At 26.5% G+C, this 27,871-nt stretch overlaps 2 protein-coding genes across 19 annotated transcripts in view; one reads left to right on the forward strand and one right to left on the reverse strand.

Moving 5' to 3' along the window:
• The window catches only part of LOC107998365 (uncharacterized), a 66,845-nt gene that overhangs the window by 35,485 nt on the left and 3,489 nt on the right, over positions 1 to 27,871 (forward strand). For 2 of the 4 annotated variants that reach the window (XM_062083103.1, XM_062083106.1), the window contains exon 4: positions 19,776 to 19,841. The exons of the other annotated variants lie outside the window; for them this stretch is intronic. Coding sequence is in view for 1 of the 2 variants with exons in the window: in XM_062083106.1 (XP_061939090.1) it covers positions 19,834 to 19,841 (8 nt within the window). In the remaining variant the exon portion in view is untranslated. The remainder of the gene's footprint in view (positions 1 to 19,775; positions 19,842 to 27,871) is intronic. 4 annotated transcript variants of the gene reach the window in all.
• Positions 1,589 to 27,768, reverse strand: LOC107998364 (bridge-like lipid transfer protein family member 1). Of its 15 annotated transcripts, none has more exons than XM_062083084.1 (52): positions 27,595 to 27,768; positions 26,665 to 26,974; positions 26,416 to 26,559; positions 26,014 to 26,333; positions 23,662 to 25,937; positions 23,311 to 23,597; positions 22,933 to 23,236; positions 22,691 to 22,876; positions 21,739 to 22,111; positions 21,149 to 21,652; positions 20,810 to 21,068; positions 20,325 to 20,660; positions 20,168 to 20,244; positions 19,734 to 20,070; positions 19,463 to 19,641; positions 19,156 to 19,381; positions 18,692 to 19,080; positions 18,460 to 18,621; positions 18,241 to 18,366; positions 17,846 to 17,920; positions 17,132 to 17,270; positions 16,174 to 16,416; positions 15,485 to 15,741; positions 15,369 to 15,398; positions 14,893 to 15,196; positions 14,419 to 14,817; positions 13,834 to 14,343; positions 13,325 to 13,740; positions 12,746 to 13,187; positions 12,357 to 12,604; positions 11,580 to 12,274; positions 11,349 to 11,509; positions 11,064 to 11,272; positions 10,626 to 10,855; positions 10,328 to 10,546; positions 10,186 to 10,257; positions 9,975 to 10,130; positions 9,706 to 9,885; positions 9,364 to 9,565; positions 8,893 to 9,278; positions 8,424 to 8,833; positions 8,010 to 8,339; positions 7,587 to 7,898; positions 7,231 to 7,423; positions 6,920 to 7,149; positions 6,500 to 6,781; positions 6,245 to 6,433; positions 5,942 to 6,148; positions 5,674 to 5,697; positions 4,797 to 4,927; positions 4,531 to 4,721; positions 1,589 to 4,452 (listed from the first exon to the last, which is right to left on the reverse strand). In XM_062083084.1, the coding sequence occupies exons 2-52, from the start codon at positions 26,915 to 26,917 to the stop codon at positions 4,233 to 4,235; spliced, it is 15,030 nt and encodes a 5,009-aa protein (XP_061939068.1). In that variant the 5' UTR covers positions 26,918 to 26,974; positions 27,595 to 27,768; the 3' UTR covers positions 1,589 to 4,232. The 15 variants fall into 15 exon arrangements, with proteins under 15 accessions (XP_061939068.1, XP_061939067.1, XP_061939062.1 ...); XM_062083083.1 differs by having other exon boundaries at positions 20,313 to 20,660; XM_062083078.1 differs by having other exon boundaries at positions 22,553 to 22,876.

Consider the following 27,871-nt stretch of genomic DNA (forward strand, 5'->3'; position numbering starts at 1 on the left):
ACACTTTACTTATACATACTTTCAAGAGATGTACTTATTTTCCTATAAAACGTGCGCTATAATATACGCTCATATACGCAATTGTCATACAAGATTCTCAAAGGGATTGTTGTTCTCTTCCTTCGATGGGATCATTTCCGTCGGTTGAACGAAGGAGGATGTGAAATCGTGAATTTCACAAGTTACGTGTCTCCAGAGGACCAATGAAAAAAAGGAAACGAAGATAAGAGTATCAGAAGGCTCGTAACGTAATCTCGAATTTAAATATTTTACAACATCTAGATACAAGATGAGATGTTCCTTGCAATACGAATTATGAAATTCGAATCCCTTATCCCCGGAAGATCCTTTCAGCAGCTTCTTTCATCAACGAAAGATCTTCTTCATTCGCAGGATAAAGAAATTTTCAACAGCCGTAAATTAAAATGATCCCAAAATGATCTTTTTCGAGGAGAAATGATAAATAATTGGATGTGGTATTAAAATGGCGGTATAAATTTAACATGGCGCGCATCTCAAATCATAATTGGGCCGATTTCGCAATAAGATCCGTTTATTGTTTATTATTTTTTTATTATCCGTTTATTTTTCAAATTTCTCCCAGACGTTACGCGAAATATCCGAAATAGCAGGCTCGCATCTCGATCGATCATTCAAAAGAAACGAGCTAGAAAAGATTCGTAACGCGTATGAATTCCTGGAATTTCGCGAACGTTATTTGGAGGAGAGACGTTTGACCTTAATTTCGTCGAAAAAGAAATTCCCGCGCGCGAGGAACGCGTGAATGAAGCTCTCGTTGCATCACGTACGAGATGATTTACCATGGAAAAAATAAACGACGATACGCAATTACATTTGCGTTGCGTTAAACGCGGGGGAAGTAAAGTATCGTGAGTAGTAAATAAAGTAAAATGGCTGTGATCTGCACAGGAAAACTGATCTTATCGCTGATTAATTGACAAGAACGTGTTACCAGCTGCTTCTCTTATCTGTTTTTTGGATTCTTATTTGCTCGTGATACTTCGTTCCTTCGTCGTGTGTTTTTATTTCTTAATTAAGTCGAGTAGCTTTATCGAAGATCAGTTTTAATGGAAGAGAGAAATTTTAAGTCTGGAAGTAAAGGATGGTATTTACGACAAAAAGTCGTTTTTCTTTCTTTTTTTTTTTTTTTAACTCATCCTTGTCTCAAATGAATATAATCTAATGTCATCGCGAAAAAACTACGCACGATGTCCGTTAAATGTCATCCTTGACATCTTTGGATAAAATAGATAACTTTCAATAGACAGCAGAAAAAATTGCGTGTACTTATATTCCTTGGACGGGAACAATTGCGTAATTTCAAAGTGCATTTATTTCACTTGAACCTTTATCTCGATAATAAGAATTTATAAGATCAAACGATAAATTACGATTAAATGATCTCAGGTGAATTCATTGAAACATATATAGCGTTGTCGTTTATTTTAATTAGATGAATAAGAAAATGAAATGAAATGAATGAAATGAAGAGAAAATAATTGTTAAAAGATTGTTTTGAAATAAAAATTGTGATAATTTCAATTTTATACATAAAAAGTATCACAAATTCTTTTTTTTAAATGTTTTTATTAATTTGTTCAAATATAGATAACAAATGTACAAAGAAAGTAGAACAACAGTTGACAATTCAGTAAAAGTAATTATAAATCGAAATGAAGCGGACCTATACGTATACTATATATGTATATCATAAATGCTGTAAGAAGAGATGTTAAATATGTCGTGTCTCAGGCACAGTACATTTTTTTTTGAACATATATCATTTCACATCTATTAGATACATTATTTTATGAGATGACAAATCTGGCTAATGAATGGAAATGTTCGAAATCCACTGAAAAATTAACTGTTGATTCAATTGCTTTGTAACTTTCTAAATATCGCTTCACTGATTCCTTTACTCGAAGCGAATTTTTATCATTCGAGTATCGAAATAAATAAAAAATATTTATACATCGTTTGTTTTTCGTAAATAATACTACTGTTATAATGTAAAATTCACTATTCTTGTACTGGCTGGATCTAGTCTTTATTAAATATATAATTTTTTTTTTAAATAGAGAACATTAGCGCAGTCATAACGATGAGCAAATATACACATAATATAAATTTCAAAAAAAATTTTGATCTGACATATTAAATAAATTAACATTCAATATTTTAACTAAAAAATATACTAAATTGTCTAAATTCTTTCTATAATTCTTTCTCTACATTTTAGAGGAACATATCATTTTTATTATTCAAATATTTCTTTCAATTAAATTAACCTTAAAAATATAATATTTTAAAAAACAATGTATATGCAATATTATTCAAGAACATTAATTTCATAAAAATTTTCATTTAATTATTAAAGCTGAAAATTCTTTTATCTTATAATATCAATTACTTTAATTCGAATTACGTGATGGAACTTGCATATAATGTTATTACGTATATTACGATATAAATAATATACGTATAAATATGTTATTACAAAATTCAAAATCCATAATTGATCAACTTTCTATCGTAAATATATTTTATTGCGATATTAGCGGTTATGGAATAATGAAAAGCCTAAATTCGTTATTTGCAATCTATGTAAAAATCTGCTTTTGTTATATTATAGAAACATATGCTATATTTTGTTTGCTCTTCATATATAGAAAAATTTCAATAAATTCAATTATATTATTGTAAATGATCAAATTGCACTTAAAATTAGTGCTGCAGGAAGACTAAACCCAAAAAAATTATAATTTTTGCAATGGATACTATAATATATATATGTATATATATATATTACGAATCTCTCGAATGAAAAAAAATGCTTGAATGATACATTAATTGCTTATTTGCTTATATGTTTTCTACGTTAAATTTAATCAATTTTTACATTTTTCATTTAAAATAGTATATATGTATATATACATTGAAACATATTATCCTACAGTAACAACTTAATTCTAATATATACCAGCTCCTTATTTCATTGTTTTGAAAGTGCACATTGCAATTATAACTTGGCATTATATGGTGTATTTATAGATATTTTTACGGAAAAAATCGTGCGATTTATATATATACAAAAATATATTACATTACATTACAGTAATAATTTAATATACACAAAAACGATTCATATTTCATAAAATTAAACAAAGATTATATTATTCTATCATACTAAAAATGTTATGTATACATATAATTCACATATATTATCTTTAAAAATGAGCAAAAATATCATGGCTAATATCGATTAACAATATAATAAAATTTTAAATTCATTTATTAGAAATGACTTAAAAAAACAAAGAAAAAAAATGGAAATAAGAAAAACAGATGATAACTACAAAAATGTAAGCGTAATTAATGAGCAATTAATGGAAAGACAAATATTTTTTTGAAACTAATATGCGCTAAGAAAACTGCTAAGCTCCAAGCTAAAAGAGCATTTTGCTTTCATACATAATTCTCAATATTTCTAACACGTATAACCGTCTCATATTTTATCTAGGCGTATAAGTCTTTTAAAACGCTAATATCTACATAATTTGTACGTAAATATAATTTATAAAATTCTAAAGCTGAAAACTCGTTAAATATTTTAACATACTTAAACATGTATTTATTATAATCGTGAACGATTTTTAAAATGAATTTTTTTTTAAACAAAAATTCTCGATGATACCTTATGAAAATATAATGAGGAAGTGTTATTAAACGCTATTAATGTGTGTGTATGTGTGTGTGTGTGTGTATGTGTGTGTATTACACTCGTTGCTGTGCCATTGGCAATATCTGTGCAATATCTAACACGTTCGAACGAAATATCGGTAACGATAAACCATTATTTATATTTTAATGTACAATTGCTTGATTACATCTTATTAACATACTTCTTACAAATGCTTTTTTAAACATACACATACTCAAAATATCAATTTCGCGAATAAGAGTTCGTCGTTTCCTACACTGAACTGATTGAATTAATCACTATAGTTTATTTCTTTGTTAGGAAATTCATATTATTTAATGTTTAATTTAAATAGTGTAAAGAAACAACGATTTTATTGGTATTCTTAGTAGCTTGCATAAAGAAATTATGGACATTATTATTTTGGACGATTATCTATGTGTATATGATTTCATTTTTCATCTTGTATATTTTCAATCTGAACTTCAAACTTTCAAAATCGTAATAATTATTTTTCTCGTTTATGTTCTTTCTGTTCTTCTGACGATTCTTCGCGAACTGCAGAAACCATTCTTAACATAAGAATAGCTAATAATTTATCTAGAGGATCCATAAAACCTCGTTGAATCCATTTAGGTATCGTTGTACGAGCATGAGCAAATCCTAGCTTTTGCAAAATATAATCTATTCCATAGGGCTCAATGCTTTTACCAGCCCATGAAAGTAACCTTCCGTATAAAGAATAAATATTATAATAAAATAACAACACATAATAATAAAATAATTATAATAAATTTTGTCATTACCTTACAGTTGGTTCTACATGCCATGTTTTACATCTATATGATCGCCAATCTTTTATGAACATTTCTGCTGGATCAAATTGCTTACGTTTCTTCTCATCTTCGGAAATAATCGTTGTTGTAGCGGAAGTATTAGCAGTGCTTCCGCTTTTTTTCTCTTGAGGATCTGGACTATGTGCTCGTGCGCCCATATTCTAAAAATGACAAAAAATTATAAAATGCTTTTTTACATGTGATATTCAATTTAAAAATATATAAAATGTAATTACCACTTTTTCTTTTTCTTTCACATATGAAGTAATCAAATCATGGAGAAAGAAAAAGGCTTCCGCATCTACCGTAACAAAGATATGATCCTCGAATTCTGTGATGAAACTACATTCAACTAGTGGTTTTTCACCTGTTAAGAAAATGATTTTTAAACAATAAATTTTACATAATATAAAATTTGAGCATTGCATTTCAAAATATTTTATGCATTTCAAAATACTTAATGCATTTTTATATATAACTACTATTTTTAGCAATTTTTCAATAATTACTTAACTATTATTATAATAAAAAAGCAATATAATTCCATTTCTAATATTATATGAAAATCAAAAAACTTGTTACTATCAAAGTATTGAAATGATTTTTGCAACGAATTCTATTCTAACTGTATATTTGATTTCTATATTTTTGTAGAATTACACTATGTAAAATAATATAATAATATGCGTGAACAATAATACTTTAAAATTAAAATATTGATATAATTATAATTATTCTGTATTGGGTAATATTATATTTTATTATATTTTATTTATTATACTTATAAAAACTATTATTGTTATTTATTATTGATATATAAATAAATATTCTATTTATGTATTGTATTAATTATTTATGCAAAACATGCATTTTAAATATATAAATTTAATTATGAGTTATGGCAATTTCAAAAACTAAAATCTAATTTTTAGCAATTATTTAGCATTTGTTGATCATTCCATGCAAAATAATTTTTTATATAATTTTTTATATAATATTAAATAATTATAAAGCATTCAGTAATCTGAAATATTCTACAAATCAAATAATTTTATTAATTTCAAATTGAATTTTACCAGATTTTAAATAAATCAATTCTTACATTATACTTACTATATAAAATATGTTTAGGAGCTCCTAAAAATATATAAAGAAAATAATTGCATACATAATTCAAAGAAAAATCATTTTTATTTTAAAAAAAACTATTGCTTTTATATTTATAAATATATATGAAAAATAAGTAAGATAGATAAAATATTTCATCACATATAATTATAATCTAAATATACATTTAAAGACATATATTTTTGTTATAATTTTTTTTTAAATTTTTTAAATATATATGTCTATTTAAATTATGATAATAAAAATTACGTACCGATAACAACTGGAGTTTTAGCAGTTTGAAGATGTTCGGTTTTTAAATGTAATTGTAATGATGGCAGAGCAAATATAACTTCTCTCGCATGAGAATGTTCTTGTAATTTTCCGGAAGTAGTTGATGTGCTTCTTCCACGAGTTACATTACCACTATCAGACGTACTATCTGTTCGTTCTCTTTCAACACACGGAAATCGATCTACGGCTATATATTAACATAATTTATATAATATATAATTAATATAAGAAATTTAACTTTATATTTATTATCATAAATATATATAAAATATATTATGCATACCATCAATTTCACTATTAGCAAATGCATAATGAAACCATTCTTGTAATGATTTAAATTGAGGTGGGAAAAGTACACTACGACTCAATCTACAAACTGTAGCCATGGAATGATGTCTTGCATGTTGCTCTTGTTGTTGACCTAAACTGATGGTTAATGTTTGCACTACGTGAACATCGCGTGTATTTGGAGCTAAAAATATTATCATTAAATAATTTTGAAAAAGATATAGATTTCAATTATTTTTATATTTCTTACATTCAACACTTGGAATTTCTTGAGCTTCAGTAGTAAAACTAATACATGGTTCTTTTAATGAAAATAATGCCCAATTTTTACTTTTGAAATTAATTCCATGGAAACATGCTAAACTTATATTACAACCATGAAGTTCCATTGTTCCTCCAAGTACAGTACCCGTTGATGGTAAAGAAAAACTTAAACTACCTAACTGAAGCCCAGCTACTTGAGCTAATACTCCTTGCCAATGCCTATGATGTCGAGCATCTGACATTGTAGTTTGATTTGTATGCCATGGAGCTGCAAAAATAAATTAAATAATTATTTTTAAAAATATATATACTTCATTATTTATAAATGCATTTATAAATTATTAATATATTTATAAAATTCATAATTTAATTATTTATAATTTTATTATTAAAATATATAATTTACCTTCATTGGTAATTTTCTTTTTTTGCGTTCTTTTTCTGAAGCTACTGTTATTTACTCTTTGATGCTTAGGTTGTAAAGAACTAAATACTCGTTTACTGCTTTTAAATTGTTGACTAAAAAATTCATCTAATTTATAATACATTTTTAATAGATCTGCTGTTGTTGATTTACTAATCATAATCTGCAATTGATCCCATCCTAAGTCTCCATGCATGAAAATTACTGCAGGTCTAAAATATTTATACAAATAATTAAAAATTAGTTATGATCAGTTATGATCTAAAATACCATAATAATAAGCGTAAAACAACCTTCTTGTTGGCATAAAAGCATCTCCACTATTGTTACGATTAATTTTCCATTCATCTCTTAATGTAACATCTAGTGAAGATACTCTAGACATTAATACACTCGTTCCCATATAATCCAATCGTAATTCTAATGCAAATAATTTTAAACCAACAGTATGATCAGGTTCTATACCAGGTTCTTCTCTAATATGTACTATAAAAATATGCACATATGAAAATATTTAATTTATTAATTAAATAAAAATTAATAATAAAAATATTATAAAATAAATAAATAATAAAATTAATAATAATTTAATCACATAAAAATATTTTAAATTAAATATTAATATAAATTTTGATATTACAGAACTTACTATATGTATCAATTTCACTCAATTCAATGACACCACCAACAATGCCACCTTTTGCATCTAAGCTAGAACCTCCTAATCCAATACCTATATATAAATTTTTATGTCCAGTGCTTCCTATGGAAAGTCTTCCATCAGACCTAAAATCCTTTGTCATCCATGTAACATTACCCATTACATTGCCCATGTTCATATGAACATTTAAACGAGTGAAATTTATGGCAAACAATACTAATGTTTCCCATGCAGATTCTCTTAATTTAAGTTCTGAAGATATTTGTTTATCAGAAGTGAAACTCCATCCTCTACCGATATCTGATGTTATATTATTATATTATTAATTATATTATTTATGCTTATAAAATATTAAAAGTCATTTGAAGTCATAATTAAAAAAAAGTAAAAATTTTAATCAATTTAAAATACCTTTCAATCGTGCATGTTTCGGTATGTCACTTTCTAAACTTAATCTTAATTTATCTCTATTCAATGTTGGACTTCGTTCAGGAGCACTTTTAGATAGTCCATCAGCAGCATGCCGATCATAATGTTTTAATAGAGAACTACCCATAACAGCTTCTTCTTGATTCAGAGAAGGACTGCCATCACCTTCAGAATATGCAGTACCTGAACTTAAATCTCCTAAAAATAATCGACGTACTATACTTCGTCTATACCATGCTTTTGGAAAAGCCAAAATTTCACTTAATCTTCGCATATCGTATTTAAACGAAGCCGATCCAATATCAACAATTGCTAAAAATTTGTATAAAAATATTTTATTAATTTTATCAATATATTTATTAATTATTATCTTAGTAATTAAAAAATAGTACATACTAGAAAATCGTATAACTGCACGACTAGTATCTGATATTTTCTTTAACTGCTCACTTTGAAAATTTAATTTACGACTTCTAGACATGTGAAATTTTACAAATGCGACATTAATACTTAAAGAATCTTTTCTTTCACTATCCGATAAAGGTGACCATTGAGCTTCTTTTAAACCAGTTTTTTTTCCACCACCATAAGGATGAAAAATATAAACAGAAAAATCAGCAAGACATCCAGTGACAGATAATCCACCAATCGCTGAACCTGCTTCTTTTCCACTAGATTGTGTACTTGGAGATTTGTACTCTCGAAACTCTATAAGTTCTTCTTCTGCTCGCTTGGACGAAAATATTATATCAAGGGACGGCAATTGCAGAATACATTCCACGCGAGAAACCGGTAAACAAGAAAATCTAAAATAATGAAGAAGTTTAATAATATCTATAAGTTAATAAGATTAGTTATAATGTACCTAAATGTAGAAGGTTGCATATGAAAATATACTATCACATCAACAGGAAAACTCGCATAAACATAATTGCTGCTACTTGCTGCAGTAGCAGCCCAAGATGTACTTTCTGCATTATCCAATGGAAATACTACATTTGTTTGTGTATTACTATGAAAATTGGTTTTACTTGGTATTGGTTCTAATGTTTGTTCCAAAAATTCAAGAATATGTGGACTTATTATTGTTTCTTCTGGTATACTTTGAAGTGTCATCCAAGCAAACAAACTAGCCTTTTTAGTACTAGATTTTTTAAACGCAGTCACTGATGAAGGATTAAGCAAGCTATTATCAGATGATACACGAGGAGAGACAGATTCTTCTGGAAGTGTTTTAGATTCATAATGTACCTATAACAAAACATAATTTAAGATATATATAAATATAATATATATATAATATTAAAATATGTGCTATATCTGTAAAAATTTTTACCTTTACATCTAAACCAGGAATATGAAAAATTGTTAAATCTACTAAAGGAACATTTGTATGTTGTAAATATCGTAGTCGAGATGTACTTGCAGTGGATGATTTTTCTTTACTACTTAAGTGTTTTCTACTACTACTAGGACTGCTTGGTTGAAATTCAAATGTACCTCCTGAACATGATCGTTCTTTCTTCATTCTACTCATACTGTAAATAAGTAATTTTTATATAATGTTATATTATATATATTATATAATATTTATTAATATTTATAATATAATAATATTTATTAATATTATTATATATATTATATAATAATATTTAAAATTAATATACAATTAATTTACATTTTAATTTCATCTTCTTTTCCTGGATCTTTTGTATGGAGTACACATTTACCACTATTAATTAAAACTTTTACATCAAGTTCAAAATCTATATTAGGTTCTTGAGCTTTTTGAGGTGTTATATATGGTGATGAAGTTGATGAAGATTGTTCTTTACCAAATGAATCAAGTAGTGGTGCACTATGAAAATTAAAATTTAGTAAATATAAGTTAATGTATTTATCTTATGTTCATACATTAATGTTTATTATATCTTATGCTATACATACTTTCCTTCCATACTATCATAACTGGAGGTATAACTAATATCTCTGCTTTTTTTTCTTAATTCAACTCGTTCTCCATCTATTTCAATAGCTTCTGGCCATTCTAACTCTCCTTCTGGTAAACTTAACTCAGAACCAGCACTTGGAAGTGATGATTGCCTATAATGTCATTTAAATATGATAAAAAAATATAGAATTATATAATGTAACATACCTGCCCATTGTATGTGTATCGCTAAAAGTAACTCGCGGTCCACTAAGTCCTCTCACGCGAAGAGAAGCAGATCTTTAAAAATTAATACAGATTATTAAATAATGTTTTTTGAAAAAGAAAATTTTGTGAAAATATATAATACCGGCTTGGACCACTTCTAGGACTACTTTCATAACTAGCAGAATTTGCTGAATTGACTTCTATATTCATATCTTCAGGACTTTCTAATTGATTTTCAAGTGTTGGTGATGGTACGATAAATGAACGTGATCGATACGTAGTTGGTTTTCCACCTAGTCCTAATTTTCCTTTTATTCCTGAAGCTTTAACTGACTGTCTTCTTAATTTTTGAATCATATCTCTATAATTCGTATAAAGAAAAATATTTAATAACATTTTTTTCATCATAATAATGTAAAATTTATTTCATAGATTTATACCTTCTAAAATCTTTAAAAACCATAGCTTCCAATTCATGTAAACGTTTCATTTCTTGCTCTATAGTTCCATGAGAAGCACCCAATGATCTTAAATCATTTATAATTTTTGCCTGTTCATTCATTTCTTTTTCAATTAGTTTCGATCTTTTTTTCGCATCGAGTGTAGGATCAAAAACAAACGCTGGTAGACTATCTGTCCAATTCTTAGATTTCTTCATTAATATACTCTCCTACAAACATTTAAAATTCAATTAATGAATAATATACATATTATTAAACAATTTAAGTAAAAAATTTTACGAATGTAAAAAAATAAAAAAGTTTATTTTGTCAAAATATTCTTAATAACTTATATCTAATTTCTAATACATTACCCAAGTAAGGACCAAAAAAAGTACTAGATAAGTACTACATAAAATAAATATAATTAAACCATACTTTTTTCTTAACCTGGCTAGTACTATTATCTGGTTGATCTGCATCATCACTATCATAATCAGCAGGTACATGAATATCATCTTCTTCAGAACCAGTCAGCATTGTTAATGTATGTCCAAGTGCTGATAATTGTTGTCCTACATTAACATCTAAATGAATATCAACACCTTCCATTTGCCATTGTACATTTAAAATCCACTTGGCATTATCTGAAAATAATTGAAAAATAATTATCCATTCATTACAAAAAATTATTAAAGTAAAGTTGAAGAATATTTTTATTACCAGACTTATCCTGTTTTTGTGCAATTGTCCTGCTACATACTTCATAAGTGCCTTCAGAAACCATACATAAATTCATTATACTACTATCAGTTACATCTGGTTTCCAATCATCTAAAGAAGTTTCAAAGTCATCAGCAAATCTTAAGCATAAACCCATAAATCTGTAAAATATTAAAATATTATCAATCAATTTGTAATTCATTAAAAATTGAATAACTAAAAAGATTATACCTTGCTTTACTAACTAAGCTACCACTGCTGCAAGCTGATATGCTTGTATTTTCTAATGTTACTACTACAGCACCTCTTGATTCACCATCATATAATCCTCTATTCATACTCCAAGTAGGTGGCAGAGGATTCAATGGTAAACAAATACCCATATCATCCACAGTCAATTGCAAAAATAATGTTCCCAAATGAGGAGCACTTAATTGACTTGTTATTTGACCAAATGGCACTTTTTCAAATACTTGTTGTGTGGCAGTTAAAACCTCTTTATTTAAATTAGCTCTTTTTTCATTCCAATATTCATATGCGTTTTTATAATTTAACCAAACAAGTATAGCTTTATCAATAGCCATTGGTTGAACATATATTAATGGACGTTTTAATGTAATTAATACTACTTCTTTATCTTCACCTTCTGCCATTTCTTCTTGGAAAGCGTTTCGTAATCCTACTCTAGTATTAAAAAAGGCAAATTGTTGAAATTCTGGTTCTGCTTCTTCAAATAAAAGATTTTTTAATAATTGTCCAAGACTTAAATTAATATCAACTTGTGCTTTTCCAAATAGTTTCATGTATGGATTTGGTTGAGTGGCACCAGAAACATTTTGTACTCTATTAGATAATTGCAGTTCAACTGCTCCAGTTTCTAATCGAACTGCCGAATTTGTCGGAGTTGTTGCTGTCAATTGTATTCTCTATATATATAATATAAAAAATATTATAAAATATTATAAAGTTTGAACTATTGATAATTTAATATAATAATATTAAACATGCCTTAATGCGAATAATCAATGTGAATAATATTCTTTTTACAGTTGTATTATTTGGTTCTTCATCTTCTAACCATAAAGGAACAGGTTTTTCTCCACCATAAACTTTTTGTACAACTTCATTTACTTCTTTCATGAATACTTTTTGTACAAATACCAAATGATTAAGAAGATCTGTAGTCAATGAATGTTCAAAAATACCAATATCCGCCGTTGCACTGAGATAACTACCTTGTCTTAATACAACACCATCTTTAAATTATAAAAAGCTTAATTCAATATATTCATATTATAAAATGTAATAATTTTATAATTAAAGTAATTAAATAATTAATTATATAAAAAGTAATTAAGAAAAGTATAATTCATATAAAAAATCATTTGGTTACTAACCAGCTAATTTACTATCATTTATATTACTGTTACCATCTTGAATATATTCCGCAGATACATGAACTTTAGGCAGTTCAATACTAGCTTCAGATGGTAAATTTGCTTCTGTCACTTGAAGTTTTGTTGTGAAACTCAAAGTATGATGAGGTAAATCTATCGTAAATTTAGCTTTACTACCAGTTATACCAGAACTAGTTACTCGATCCATTTTGTATTGTGCTTGTAAAGATGGTAACAAAGCTGCTGTTATACTTAAACTTTGAAGTATTATATGAAACTGCATTACAATTGGTTCTAATAAACTAGATACTACTTGTGGTTTTTCTAAATCATCTGATGGCGCAGGTGCATAATGATGTGGACTACTAGGTACTCCTGTATCTATTTCATCTTGTTGTTGACCTCTGGACATTCTTGAAGATGTTCTCGTCACCCTAAGTTCCTGAAAAAATATTATTACTTGATATTATAATTTGAATATATTTAACTTAGAAATAATTTAATTAATAATATAACTAAGAAATAATTTAAATATATTTATCATAAATAATTATTAAAGAAAAAAAATTATATATTTACTTGCAAAGTCGATGATAATTGTTTACTACCTCTGGTCATCATACCATGTAAAGCTACTGGATGTTGAGGAATATCTATATTGACAGCACCGACAGTCAATAATCCGCTATTTTTATCTTTTTGTCGTCTGCTAATACTCGAATATAAAGCCTGTGATTTGCCTACAGTTACTTTAACAACTGTTTGTTGATTAGGTGCAACACCTTCTAATAAAACAATCATTGTTCTGCCAATTTGACCAGTTAAACTACATTCTAAACTTGCAGGTCTTGATTTTTTACGACATGTAAAACTTGCATGAAGACTCGTTATTTCTGCTTCAAGCTTCAATCCACTAAGAGTAGCTAACAATCTGGTCCTATGTATTCGAGCAACACCAAAAATAACTAATCTTGTTCTTTCTCCCGTAACAATATCTGCAATGTATTTTTATATATAATGAATTATATAAAATAAATGATAAAATTTAATTTTAAAGAATATAAGCTAAAAAATAAATTAATATTGACTTAGTTCTCGTGGAAGTGGCACAGGTGTTGAACTATTTTCAGCATTCAATCCTTTTTCGATATCTGCATCTTTTGTTTCATTTAATAATTCATACTTTCGACCACTTTTATAATGTTCTGAAGCATCCGCTGGTATCGAAAAACGATGTGTAATTGTTTTAGTTTCTGGTCGAGTAGCATATAAATCTAATAAATAATAAATTGTTTTCCAACATCGTGGCGTTAAATGCGTTGTATCTTTACATTTATCAGGAAGTACACAAAATTTGTCTAAACCAGATCCACTTGGACTTGCTCCAAAATTAGGAGTTATTACACCTTCATTCAAATTAATATATCCTTTTACACTTTTTCCTGTGCTACGTAACTTTTGAGCAAAACTTTGAGGTCGAGATCGAATACTCGCACCAGGTGATATAACTTTTGAAAGATTAGGTTCAAAACTATTACGAAGTAAAGGAACATCTATTTTTTTCCCTTCTAACAAAAGTTGTTCTTGTAAATCAGATGCTATTGAAAAAATAAAAATATATTAAATTCATATTTAAATATTTAAATAATAAAATTAAAAAATAAAATATTTACTTGAAGATGATCCATTTTTTACTACTGTATCATTAACAATTAAAGTATTGTTTCGTTTACATTCTGGTTGTTGTTCTTTTAATTCCATTTGTGTTTCTTTGACATTTTGATACATATTACTAATTTGATGCAATAATCTGAGAAGAGGCATGTTTACTTGTTGACTAATATATCGTATATTTAAACTAAAATTCACAACTGTACTTGTATGTTTCTTCAATTGGCCCCGAGATATGTACAAAACAGTTTGCTTTTGAATCATATCATCTACAGTCATATCAGCCATTTTCTTAACATCAATATCAATACCGATTTTTTCACATAAAAATGCTGGTGTTTCTGGTGGTATATCCAAATAAAATTTTGTATTATTTCCTTTTTTTGTTTGATATTTATTACCTAATATAATAATTTTTAAAATTTTATTATATTCCTATTTCAATAAATTTAAAAAAAAATATATTTTTAATATACCTTTTCTTTTATCAGTTACTTTTCCAAATTCACTAACAACTATATCAATACGCATAGTTTCCATATTCCCTACTAAGGATAAATTTGATCCTAATGAATCTAAAGAGGATACATTATTTACATTTCCTGAACCAATGGCAGATAACATTTGTTGTGGCATAACAGATAAAGAAGATAAAAGTGGTTCAAAAATTAAATGTGCATCTAAAAGTCTGAGTGAATCTTTCATAGGATAAAGAAGAGTACCACTATGAACATCAGAATCCTCTGTATCATCTGTTGTCATTGTATTAATTTTAGAATCCTGAAAATACATATTTATATACATATACATTTTATAGAGTATAAGTATAAATATAAGTATAAGTAATTAAGTATAAGTATATAAGTAATTAACCTAATATAAGTTCATATTCAAATATAATAAAATAGCATCTGTCAAAAGTAACACATTTAATTTTACAAATTTCAAATACCTTTAAAGATTTTTGTTCTGCACGAAAGACCTAAGATAATAGGAATAATAAAAATAGATATTTTATTGCAAATATTTGTTTTTTGAATTTTTATATTTCTAAGAATAAATACTTACCCAATTTCCTTTTAAATTGCCTTTATCATTTTCTTTTATAAATTCTTGTTGTTTAGCCATCCAACTATATAGATCTTCACCAGTATTTAAAGGTTTATTAGAATGATAACTTGTAGGAGATGTGACTTGATCCAAACTTCCAGTACTATGTTGACTACCATGTCCACCTCCAGAATAGATACTTGGATTAGAACCAAGGTGATGAGAATGGGAAATGTGAATTTGCGGTGTCTTTTCTTCTCGTAATGTGCCGTAACCTAATGTAAAATTCTATTTGTATACATATTTTCATTAAAAGATATAACATTGAATTAAAAAATAAAGCTTAAAATAGTGTGTTAAAGGAGTACATGCAAAAATATATTTACAAAATAAACAAAAATAAACATAAAACAGATACCTGATGAAATAAGAAGCAATATGTATGAGAAAAAAAACTAATGCTTGAAGACATATGTAGTGCTAAGATTAAAAAGCAAAGCAATGCAATCTACAAAGAAAATTTATAATATTATGTATTCATTGCAATCAGAACAGTCCATCCACTAAAATTCAATTTTTAATTATTTTAATTTTTTTTTTTTAAATTTTCATCTATTCTTCTTCTTATTATTAAATTTTATAAATGAATTTTAACGTATAGACTGTTAGTATATAGCCTATAGAGAATTCAATTATTTTACACTTACTTATGTTATTTGGTTCCCGAGTTTGATTGAATAACCCACCACTTGCAAGCAATGGAAAAACAATACTTGCTCGTGTACTAGCAGGCATTTGCGTGGGTTGTAATGATTTTCCTTTCTTTACATGAACTACTGGTGGAGAGGGGGAAGTTAATGAATCCGGGCCTGGAACCGGTGTTGCTATAGGGGTTGTGTCTTTTCCCCGAGGAGAACTTACAGGAACCGTCAAACCATCACCACAAATACCTGGTCATTCCATCAAGCCATGATTTTTGTTCAGAAAGATGATATAGATGATTATATATTAATGTATGTTTGTAAAAGCATTTAATTTTAATAATACTACAATATTTATAAAATACACTTGTTAATTTTTATAAATAGTCCTATTTATTAATAGTTTATTTAATATAAAACTATATTCAAAGTACAGAATAAAAAATTTATACACAAAATTAACTTTTAAGAATTTTTGTGATTTTTTATATATTAGATAATATAATATAATATTAAATAAATAATATAATTAAAAAATAAATATGAAACAAAAAATAACATAAAAAAGAAAAATTTTGTATATAATTTGTATGTAAAAAATTTATTTAATGTTAATATGTAAATATTTTATAATTATTAAATTATAGAATATAATTATTAAATTATAGAATATTATTAAATTTACTTATCTTTAATATTATTATTTATTAATATTATTACTTAAAGATATTACTTAGAGACACATAATGTGTCTATATGAAAATGCAAAATGAAATATTAAGCAATTATAAAAATCACAATTTAAAGCAGATGCTAAAAGCTACAGGGATATATTAAATTAAATAAGTTTTAGAAAATATCAAATAATCTAAATAAAGGAAGAAAGAGTTATATCAATATAAAAATATCAGATGTCTTTATAAATTGTGTAATTAGAATTTTAATTTAATCTAATTTATAGTACCTGTACTTTTATCTTGTCCACTCTTGACATGTGTATGTTTGTGCATATGATCTGTGTGAATTAACATAGCACATTCATCTGTGACTTCCTGATCATCAACTTCTCCTGTGCTACCCTCACCATCAGTCAGCAAATTTTCCTGTACATGAATAAGTCAAATCCAAACTATTTATTTAATATCTTTAATAATGAAAGAAAAGTAATAATTTATTTAATGTAACCAATAATCAAGAATTCACAAAATAAATATCAAAAATTTGAATGAAAATTTTTAATTTTTAATAAATCATTATAAAATAGTTAATAATTAAAAAATGTGAGAATAGTTTTCAGAAGACTTTGGTTTCAGAAGTTTTCAATTTCACAGGAAGTCTTCAAGTTTTTAACATTAATTTTATATATTTTTAGTTAAATATTGCAAAAGCCCTGAATAAACCTCCACCACTACAATTTATATACCACATATTACTAATTTTCACAAATAAAATAAGATAAATAATATTTTATTATAAAATATTATTTTATTCAAGCATAATAAATTAATTAAAACAATGCCAATATGTGTAAGTCCTGTTAATGAACACATATATGCAATAGAATACTAGCATATTATATTATATTAAAATAGAGTTAATAATTATTTGACAAAGCTTATTAAGATGAAAATCAATTTTTATATGAAAAAAGTTTGCAAAGATACTGTGTTAGAACTACCTCTGTGAATATATTTTTTAAATTCTTACTGAATTTTACATTGTAACCATCCTCCTGTACATCGTTGCTTATTTGCTGAAAAAAAAATTGTCTACCAAATTACATTCCCCCTAAAATATATTATGATCTTCTGAGTTAAATAATTTTTTTTATGTATAAATGGTGCTATCAATGTATGATATATTGTATTTTTAAATCATTGTACAAAAAAAAAATAAATTTCCAAATGAAAAATATGTTTATTAGAAAAAACAAATATAATGTTAATAAATATTTAGAGAAAAATATTAATAGTAATATATATAAAAAAGTTATATAAAATTCCATTCCCAATATTTTTAATTTAATTTTTAACAAAAAATTTAAATATGCAAAAAAATAAATAATATTCATACCTCATCTGGATCTGAAACTGCAAATGTAACATTTAATGGTTTGACATGTTTGGTCTTATAATTATGTTCTAATAATAGTGGGGTATACAGAACATTCTTCCATTGTCTGCTCAATACAATTACTCCCTAGTAATATAATTATATAAATATATATAAGTAAATGCATTTTTAAATGTATTTTAATTTGAAAAATTAAAATATAATTATAATGTAATTTACTTGTCGAAGTGTTGATAATAAAGGTAAATCTGATTCTTTTAAATTAGCTTCAATGCTTTTTAATTCGTTTAGTAAAACATAATTTTGTAAAATTGTACATAATTGACAAGATGGATCTTCTTGTAATGTTTTTGCTAATGGTGTTAATCTTCCATAACGACTCTATAAAAAAAATTATCTTTTAACAAATTTGATTATAAATATAAATATATATATATATAGATACATTTACCTTAGTAGGCATGTGCGTCGCTTGAACATCTAATGCTTCTGCCATAAGACAAGCAACAATAGCAGTTGATCTTCGATACATAGTTCGAAACATATGTACAATACGAATTGCAAATTTATTGCTAGGATTCATCCAAGCATTTATAGCAGGTGATGCTGTACTTAATAAATTCCAATCTAATCGAGTGTAATCAATTTTTCTTGTTATTGGAGTACGAGGTGGTGCTGCAAAGTTAAACCATACTGTTTTTAATTCTATGATACAAGAAACTGTATTTCCGTTTCCTGCTTTTGAGACAAGACTCGCACACGTCGCACTAGTATTTATTTGCGCTCCATTATGCAAATTTGTTGAAGTTATTTCTGGTTCAACTGTAGCTGTAGTAGAAGCTATAATATGATACATAATACATAAATAAATGGTACATATTAATTATTTAATAAATTATATATATATATATATACCAGCTGCAGTGTCTAGTTCCTCTTGACTTTTTACACTATCAGTATAAAATATTTCGGCATCAACTTTTTTACTATCATTTCCGTTTTCTCCTTTCTCGAATTGAGATCTTTTTACTATTTTTAATTTGATACCTTCTAAACCACATTCAAACATTATGAAACCCAATCTGTCTTCTCCACTACCAAGAGTAAATTCTTCTGTCGCTTGTGGCGACCCAGATTGTTTCTATAATATATATATTTCTAGTAAGCTTCAAATAAAGCATAATATTAGAAATAGCATAAATTAGAAAAGATGAAAACATACATTTTTTTCTTTATCATCCGTAAATTGATGTAAATAATAATCAACACATTTTAGTGGAGAAGTTATTCTAGTACACGTAAATAACACTCTTGAATAGTGAGCAGGAATTGCTGTTATAACAGCATCTTTTAATATTGAAGATTCATTTCTAAGTCTACGTAATTGTGAATGGGCTTTGCCTATTATATAAATTTTATATATATATTATATAAATTATTTTAATTAATTTTATGTAATAATTTATAATTATACTAATATATAAATAATTTACCTATATTTAATGTAACTACAATTTCTTCTTGCTGTTTTTCAGACGTTTCTATATATACTGTTTCTCCACTTCCTATATCTGCAACCACAGCAGCAGTTTGATGCCCAGGTAAAAATGCCTTGCTGATTTTATTAACTTTTTTTTGATTTGGTAATACAGCTGGCTTGTGAAATGTTTGAACTACTTCTCGAGCTTGTTTTCCAACATAAAATCTTCCTGTTACATCATCAAAACAGATAGCAAATAGTGATACACATGTTAAATCACGAATATTTTCAAGAGCAGAAAAGGATATAATTTCTTCAACTACTGAAGCTTGTAACAAAGTTATATTCATCTAAAATTAATATTAATATGTTTATTAATATATTTTTAATTCTTTTATATGAAATTTTAGAAAAGTATATATTGCAACTTATTAACTACATTTTTACCTTTGGTAAAATAATACTACCCTGTATTTGCGTCATAATGCTTTCTTCATACATGTTTGTTTGTAATGCAATTTTACCTATTATTAAAAATAAACATTAACGAATATATATTTATGTGAAAAGAATCGAATATAATAAAACTAACGTTTATCGTCACCTTGCCCATTCTTAATATTTCTTTCAGCAGTGGATCGTTTTGAATTTGTTTGTACTTGACTCCAATAAGATAAACTTTGGTCTTGTTTCAAAATATTAGCATCTTCAACTTTTCCAATACATTCATGATGAAGATGATTTAAAATTGTTAGTGGATGCAAAATAGATAATGTCGGTATGATAGCATCGATGAAACGTTGTAAAGATTCTAATACCATAGGAGTTAACATGATATCTACATCTCCCTTAAACTTTACGATAACTGTTGTACGCGATCCATTTTCATGTTGTGCAGTTAATAGCTCTTCTTTATTATGAGCAGTATGATCTTCTTCTCCTTAACATAAAATATAATCTTTAATCTATGATATAATTTTTTTTACAAATGTACTTGATAAATGATAATTATAAAATATAGTTTATGTATAATAATAATATAAATATTATCAATAATAACAACATAAAAATATTATTTATATATTCTACCTTCCATGTGATTAATAGTTGTACTATCCCAAAGATATGGATGTGTAGGAGTTTTATTAGATGAATTTGCTATAGGTGAACCATCTGATCTTGTAATCATTTTTAATGAAGTAAATCCTTCAGTAACAGTTTCAAATTTCGGTACATATCTTCCACCAACATAAACTAATCTATTATCTTCAGTACGCTGAAAAAGTGATGTAGTAAATGCAGCACTTCCTGCTGGTATTGATGATTGACTCCAATTTGAACAACGAATCTAAAATTAATTATATATACATATTTCATATTTGTTATCTTATAATATTTTAAATTTAAAATTATGTATAAAAAAACTACCTGAGATAAATGGCTAACATAACTTGACATTAGAAGTGGAGAATCAACAATTGGTTTATTTACTTGCATATGCAAATTTACAAGAGTAACATCTTCTTGTGAAGATACAGCAGATATGAAACTGGTAGAAGAAACAGAATGACTATCGGATGAATCACGTAATCCACCATTTCCACCATTTGAATCAGTATCATTTTGAAAACTTGTATTTCGATTTACTCTAGGACTTCGTTTCGTACTCATTGTCTGCGGTTTTGCTCTTTCTAAAGTATGTGCTTTCTCAAATATCGAAATATTTACGTTTGTTGAACTTTCTACAATAGATAAATCTGACGAAAACTTCTTTTTTATACTATCATTACGATTTAATACTGAGCCAGATCCAACAATAGATTGACGTAAACTAGATGTACGACTTCCACTTAATCCATGACTTGTATCTTCATCAGCAGAGTAAAAAGCTTCTGAATGATTTTCTGAAGACATAGATATTGTTCGTTGAACCTGTAAAATGAATTATACATAAAAGAATTATAAATAATTTATTATAAATAAAAAAAAATTTAATTATATTATTTTATTAATCTTACTTCTTGTTTTAATTTTTCTTCAGATTCTGATTTAACATATAATGAATGATGAGAATCAGAAATATTGACACCATCAACATTTTTTATATTTGTTTGCATTGTCTCAGTAAAGTTTATTTCTGTAGATACTACCGGTAATGATTGTGGACTATTTGATTCAAACGGTTCTATATCCGATGCGTTGAAATAATCAACTGCTAATTTAGAATCAGATACACTACTCTTTGGAGCAGTTTCTATTTCAGGAACACTTAAGATCGATTTACTGCGTTCTGTATGTAATTTTGAATCTGAATCTAATTTTTGTGGTAATTGTACAACAGGACTTGCATCAACTAATCGAGAATATGGAACATCTTTTATACTGTTTCCGCTGCAATAAAAAATTAAAAAATATAATTTTCTGATATAGCAAAGTAAAAATTAATATTCTGTGAAATAATGATTTTAGTTACTATTATGTTATTAAACATAATGATATCAAAAATAAATGTTTAAAAATAAGATTATATTTTCTATGTTAAAAAGATAAGCTTAAAAAAACCAGAAAATTTTATGGAGACAGAATCTACTGAAACATAAAATATATTAAAAAATTACATTGACACATATAGCAGCATAAATGATATACAATTTACATTTTTTTTTAGATATGTATAATTTTCATGTAAAAAAAAGAATTTTCATAATTTAATTCTAAATATTAATGATCATATTATAAATTCAAAATTTAGTATAATTATGCAATCATGCAATATTTAAAAAAATTAATCAAATTATTAATAAGCTGCTTTAAAGCTATTCCAAAGATTACCGCATCGATGTATAAGAAAATCTTCTGTCTAGTAGTTTCCGTTCCCCACTGCATGCGAATGGACTTGCTGATGCAGCAATTAATTTTGTACTACTAGTTTCTTCAATACAGGTTTCTTTATTATGATCTGTCACAGACCTTGGTCGTTCAACACCTTTTTTTGAAGTTTGCGATCCATCCTGAGTGGCAGTTATTTTTACTCCAGTAATAGGATAGTCTTGTAAAGATACATCTTGTAAATTATAAGGTGACGTATGAAATACCAATTGACCATTGTGCAATATAGATTGACCAAATCCTTTTTCTTTACCAGATTCATTAATTCTAAAATAATATTTAAAATAATTCATTGATAAATATAATTTATGTATCATTTGTACCTGTATGCAGCAATATTTATGCCATCTTGAAAATCATAATAACTTGGTTTGAAAAATCTTGGTCCATTTCGATTATTTCCAAAAAATGCACAACCACCTATACAACCACATTTTGTTGCTTTTACACCACTTTCTCGAGGCCATAAAAACCATAAACGTTTTGTAGTTTCATCGTGTAATTTTAGATATTTATTTTGTACTAAATGCAAATTATGTTCAGGAGTTGGAAGTGAAATTGCAGCCTCTAAAATTACTGGTCCTAAAGTTATAGATCCCACTTCTAACCAGATATCAGATCCATCACCTAAAAAAAGAATATATATATGTAGAATAAGTTATATTAACTTTATATGAATTAAAATTATATATATATTGTACCTGACATGCGACTGCTTGCATTATTATGTGATCTTCCGCTACCAGCTGTATTAGTATTACTTGTATTTGCAAAATGATCAGCTGCTGATACAAATTGTCTTATTAATATTCTTGGTAATACACCAGTTACTCCAGATTTAACATGTTGACCATGAAGATTACAAGTTGATACGCGAATTGGAGATATCCAAGTATGAATACTAGTTCCTATTTCTTGAAAATATAAATCAATTGCATCTATTGCTATTCTAGTCATCCTATATTTTATATCTTCAGAACTAGGACATCTATAATAATATTATAATATTATTTTTTATATTAAATTTATAAGTGTTTAAAATTATTGTATACCTATAATGTTTGTCAATATCACTATCAGGACATTGTAAAGGTGGAATACCATGATGACAATGATGTGGCAAGTCTGGAGGGCGTAAGCTATTTTCATTATTTTTTACCATCAATAAAAATGTTTCCAAAGATATAATAAGATGATGTAATTGAGGAGAACTTAATTTTCCAATTAATTTTCCTAATTGTACTTCAATTAGCCATGCATATTCCAAAGTTTCTTGATCTAAACTTCTTCCTTCATTACTGAACATTGCATGTCCTCTGACTTGCAATGCACTTAACATTAAATGTCCTTGATTTAAATGACGTTCCTTAGTTGAACGAATAAAATTATCAGTAATTAATGCGATCGCAGGCGATAAGAGAAGTTGAAGTTCTGTTTCTTTATATTTCTTTTTCATTTCAAATCCAAATCGTTCTAAAAGTATAACAGGACAAGGAGGATCATTCTCTCCACAATTTTTTACTAAATGAGCTTGAATATCATGCATTGTAATGCCAACTGTTACTTCTAATGGCCGATAATCTCTTGGATCAAATGGTTTTGATTTGGCATCTTCATCTTCTACAGATTCAACACTACTATTTTGCACATCTCTATCTTTACTTTTTTCAGTATTTATAGATGTAGGATTTGTTCGACTCTGTTGCATATCAGTAAATGTTTGATAATCACCAAATAGATTTTCTTTTAAATGTATAAAATTTTTTAAAAGAGATCCATATAAAATTAATATAGATGGACCTATTTCGAGATCTAAACTAACTTTATCAGGAGCTATAGATTGTGGATCAAATTTCTGACTACCATTTCTAGTCCATTGAAGACCTGGCGATTTTCCGCATCGAGGAATTCTCATTGGGGATAAAAGAATTTCTTCTTTTTCTGGAGTTGTTATATTTGCTTGTGGTGTAGGTCCTAAAGGTGGACATGGATGATATGTATAATTAATACTTAATGCCACAATTGGTACAGACCAACAATCAACCCAGCCTGCTCCTTTCTGACAAACATTTCTCCATTTTTTATTTTTATTTAATTCTGATAAATATACATGTGATCCATCACGTGTCATAATCTTTGCATTTTTATTCAAAGCTAACAAAATTGTACGACTTGTATTGACTTCAGGTAGATAAAATGAAAGATCAACACTTTCACCTTGAATCCAAAAACGCAAAGGAATTGTAATAGGCAAATAATCCACAAATGGAAGATCAAATGATAGCTCGAAAAATTCCCCACAAAAAGCAATGTGCGCATTTTCTTGATTCTGTGATGAACAATCAATCCAATTATATTCATTACATAATGTAATTAATTCAAATTCTTTTAACAATAAATTAAATTTCCACGTATAAGGTACAAAATGTAAAATATCAGGTCTGGCTTTACTCGCCCAATCATTAATCATATCTTGAAAAAATTCTTTGTGCGAATAAACTAAATTAGCTGTAGCTTTACATCCAGTTAAATTTAACATCCATTCTTGATGATCATTCCACTTTATTGGATAATGACATTTAACGCCAAATTCTAATGTTTCACTTTCAACTAAACTTCGATATTGTAAACTTGTAGTTGCTTCTAAATGTAACAATTGTCCTGTTATTTTTGTTGTATATCCATCTTGTAAAACTATCCAAGGCATAGTAATTTCCAGATATGATCCAGGACCTACATTAATATGAACTGCATTTGTTTCCCTATTTTTACTAAAGAGTATATCAATAGTGGCTTCATTCAATGTTGATAATCTAATGTCAAATGATTGAACTTGTCTTTTTTCTCCTGTAACAGGAGTTTTTGTAACTTTTAATGGCTGATAATCATTAGGGAAAAAAAATTTAAATAAATGTTCTCTTTGTCTATCAGCCCAAGGACCATAACTAAAATCAGTTCCTTTTCCACATTTAATATCAATACCCCAAATTGGCGGCATAGCTTCAACCATGTCTCCATTTACTAATTGAATCATTTGTGGATGTTCAGGAACAAATCCAGGTTCATCCATATAGTAATATACTTCTATGTTGTTTGAACTTAATACAACAAATCCTTCTCCCATATATCTAGGTGGATCATCTGACATTCCAGTATATTTTGGACTGGGTGCTAAAATAACTTTGAAATTTTCTGCTTTACACTTTGTAAAATGCATGAAATGATCATATCGAGATGCTGCTGGTTTTGTAGAATATACAAAATGTGCTTCTTCTACAGTTATTGATAAAGTTGTTGGTATTAAGCGATTACCAAATACCAATCTTCCCTAATATAATAAAATATAATAAAATATCTTAAATAACAATAATAGAAAAATATTGAAAAATGAATTATGTACTAACTGTGCAAACATCCAATTTAATAACAGGTATTAAATCTCTCCATGTTCGAGCAATAACATGAGCTTCTTTTTTTCTAATATTATCAACATGACGTGAAACATCCATTGCATTTATTTGTTGACGCGTTTCATGAGTAGTATTACTAAATGATTCTATATCATGATCATCACTATTAATATTATGATTTTCTTCATCAACAAACATTTGTGATGTAAGACCAAATGTTTTTTCTAATTGTGCATATAACTGACAGCGATTATAAACATGTAATTCAAAACCATTTAACATAACTGAAAGCCTTGTATCTGAATGTGAAAGATCTGAAAAAATATTTATTAAGGTTTTAGTTTTAAACATATATTTAAACATCATAAAAAAAAGAATTTTCTGTGTAAAAAATACCTTCAGATACATCTTTGGGAACATAACTTCTCCACCATCTAAATATAAGCCATCCATCCTGCACTCTGATACTATAATCTGTTGTGATATAAACTATATCTCGAAACATTATTTTCCCACTTAGTGCACTTAAAGTAAAAGATCCTAAAAATAAATAATATATAAAACACTTAATTCAAAAATATATGAATATTGATATTACAATAAATATTTATTTTTTCTTAAATTTATTTTTCCTATAAGACTTACCAACTTTAACATATCCATCTCTAATAACAAATCGATTTAATAATTTTGTTAATATGTAACCAATAACTCTGCTATTATAATAAGCTATATAAATAATCCATGAAATAGCAGATACTAATGAGCAAAGTAAATATATAAAACTACTATCCATTTTAAGATCATCAAGGATGACATGATCGGAATAATTCCAAAAAGCTGGTTCAATTCCAGAGAACGATGGAACTGTAACATTATACAGTTCGTTCTCTTCCATGATGATATTGTTTTTTATTGTATAATCAAGAAATATATAACATTTTGTAATTAATCACTAAAATTAAAAAACAAATATTTATACAAGAAATGATAAAAATTTTTTTATATAATATATTCAAATTATTGCTTCTAATTTTAAAAATATAAAAAATTCATAATCTTATAATAATTTACTATTTTTAATTTTAATTTTTTTATTTATAAAATTAATTAATCTTTATTTAAATTTATAAATTAAAAATTTATTGAAATTAATTTTAGAAAGAAATAATTTGTAAACATAACCTAATAACTAATTATAATTAATAAAGTATTTTATAATTCATTCAGCAATCTGTCTAAATATATTAATTTATCATATTTAATAGATTTCCTATTTTTTTATTATAACGTTCATAAGTAATGAAAAGTTATTTATTAATAATAATACGATAATATTTAAAAATTTGTTATCAATATATAATATTTATCGTTAAAAATTAAAAGATGAAATTTGTATTTTTTAATATATTTATTGATATTTAAAATTATTTAAATAATCATTCTTATTAATAAGAGCAAGATATCTATCTATACATACATATATATACATATATATGTTATAATTAACTATATATGTTATAAAATATTTTATGAATAAATACCAGGACAAACTAATTTATTTAACTAATTTACCTTTATTCAATACTTATATAAGAATTACATTCAATTTTTGTTGTGTCACTCATGGTTTTGTTTATCAATACATCAGTCTAATAGATGTCACAGAACTGTCATCACTAGACAGCAATACACATAACCACATCATAGTTGACTACTGACACTTTAGATTTGATAATGATACTCTATGTTCTACTATTTATAAGATTTAACACTTACAATCTACAAAAAATGCCATCTACATTTTTCATTTTATATATTTTAACAATTATTGTAACATTGTAACAAGTCA

This window comes from Apis cerana, linkage group LG12 (genome assembly GCF_029169275.1).
Source record: "Apis cerana isolate GH-2021 linkage group LG12, AcerK_1.0, whole genome shotgun sequence".
NCBI classification, from domain to species: Eukaryota; Metazoa; Arthropoda; class Insecta; order Hymenoptera; family Apidae; genus Apis; species Apis cerana.

Excerpts from the sequence above, each read along its gene's own strand:
- LOC107998364 (XM_062083076.1), bottom strand. The coding sequence starts at position 26,917 with ATGGAAGAGAACGAACTGTATAATGTTACAGTTCCATCGTTCTCTGGA. Across the intron at positions 26,560-26,664 it reads AGATGGATATGTTAAAGTTG|GATCTTTTACTTTAAGTGCA; the intron begins GTAAGTCTTATA and ends ATTTATTTTTAG. Across the intron at positions 6,782-6,919 it reads AAAGAAAATTACCAATGAAG|CTCCATGGCATACAAATCAA; the intron begins GTAAATTATATA and ends TTATTTTTGCAG.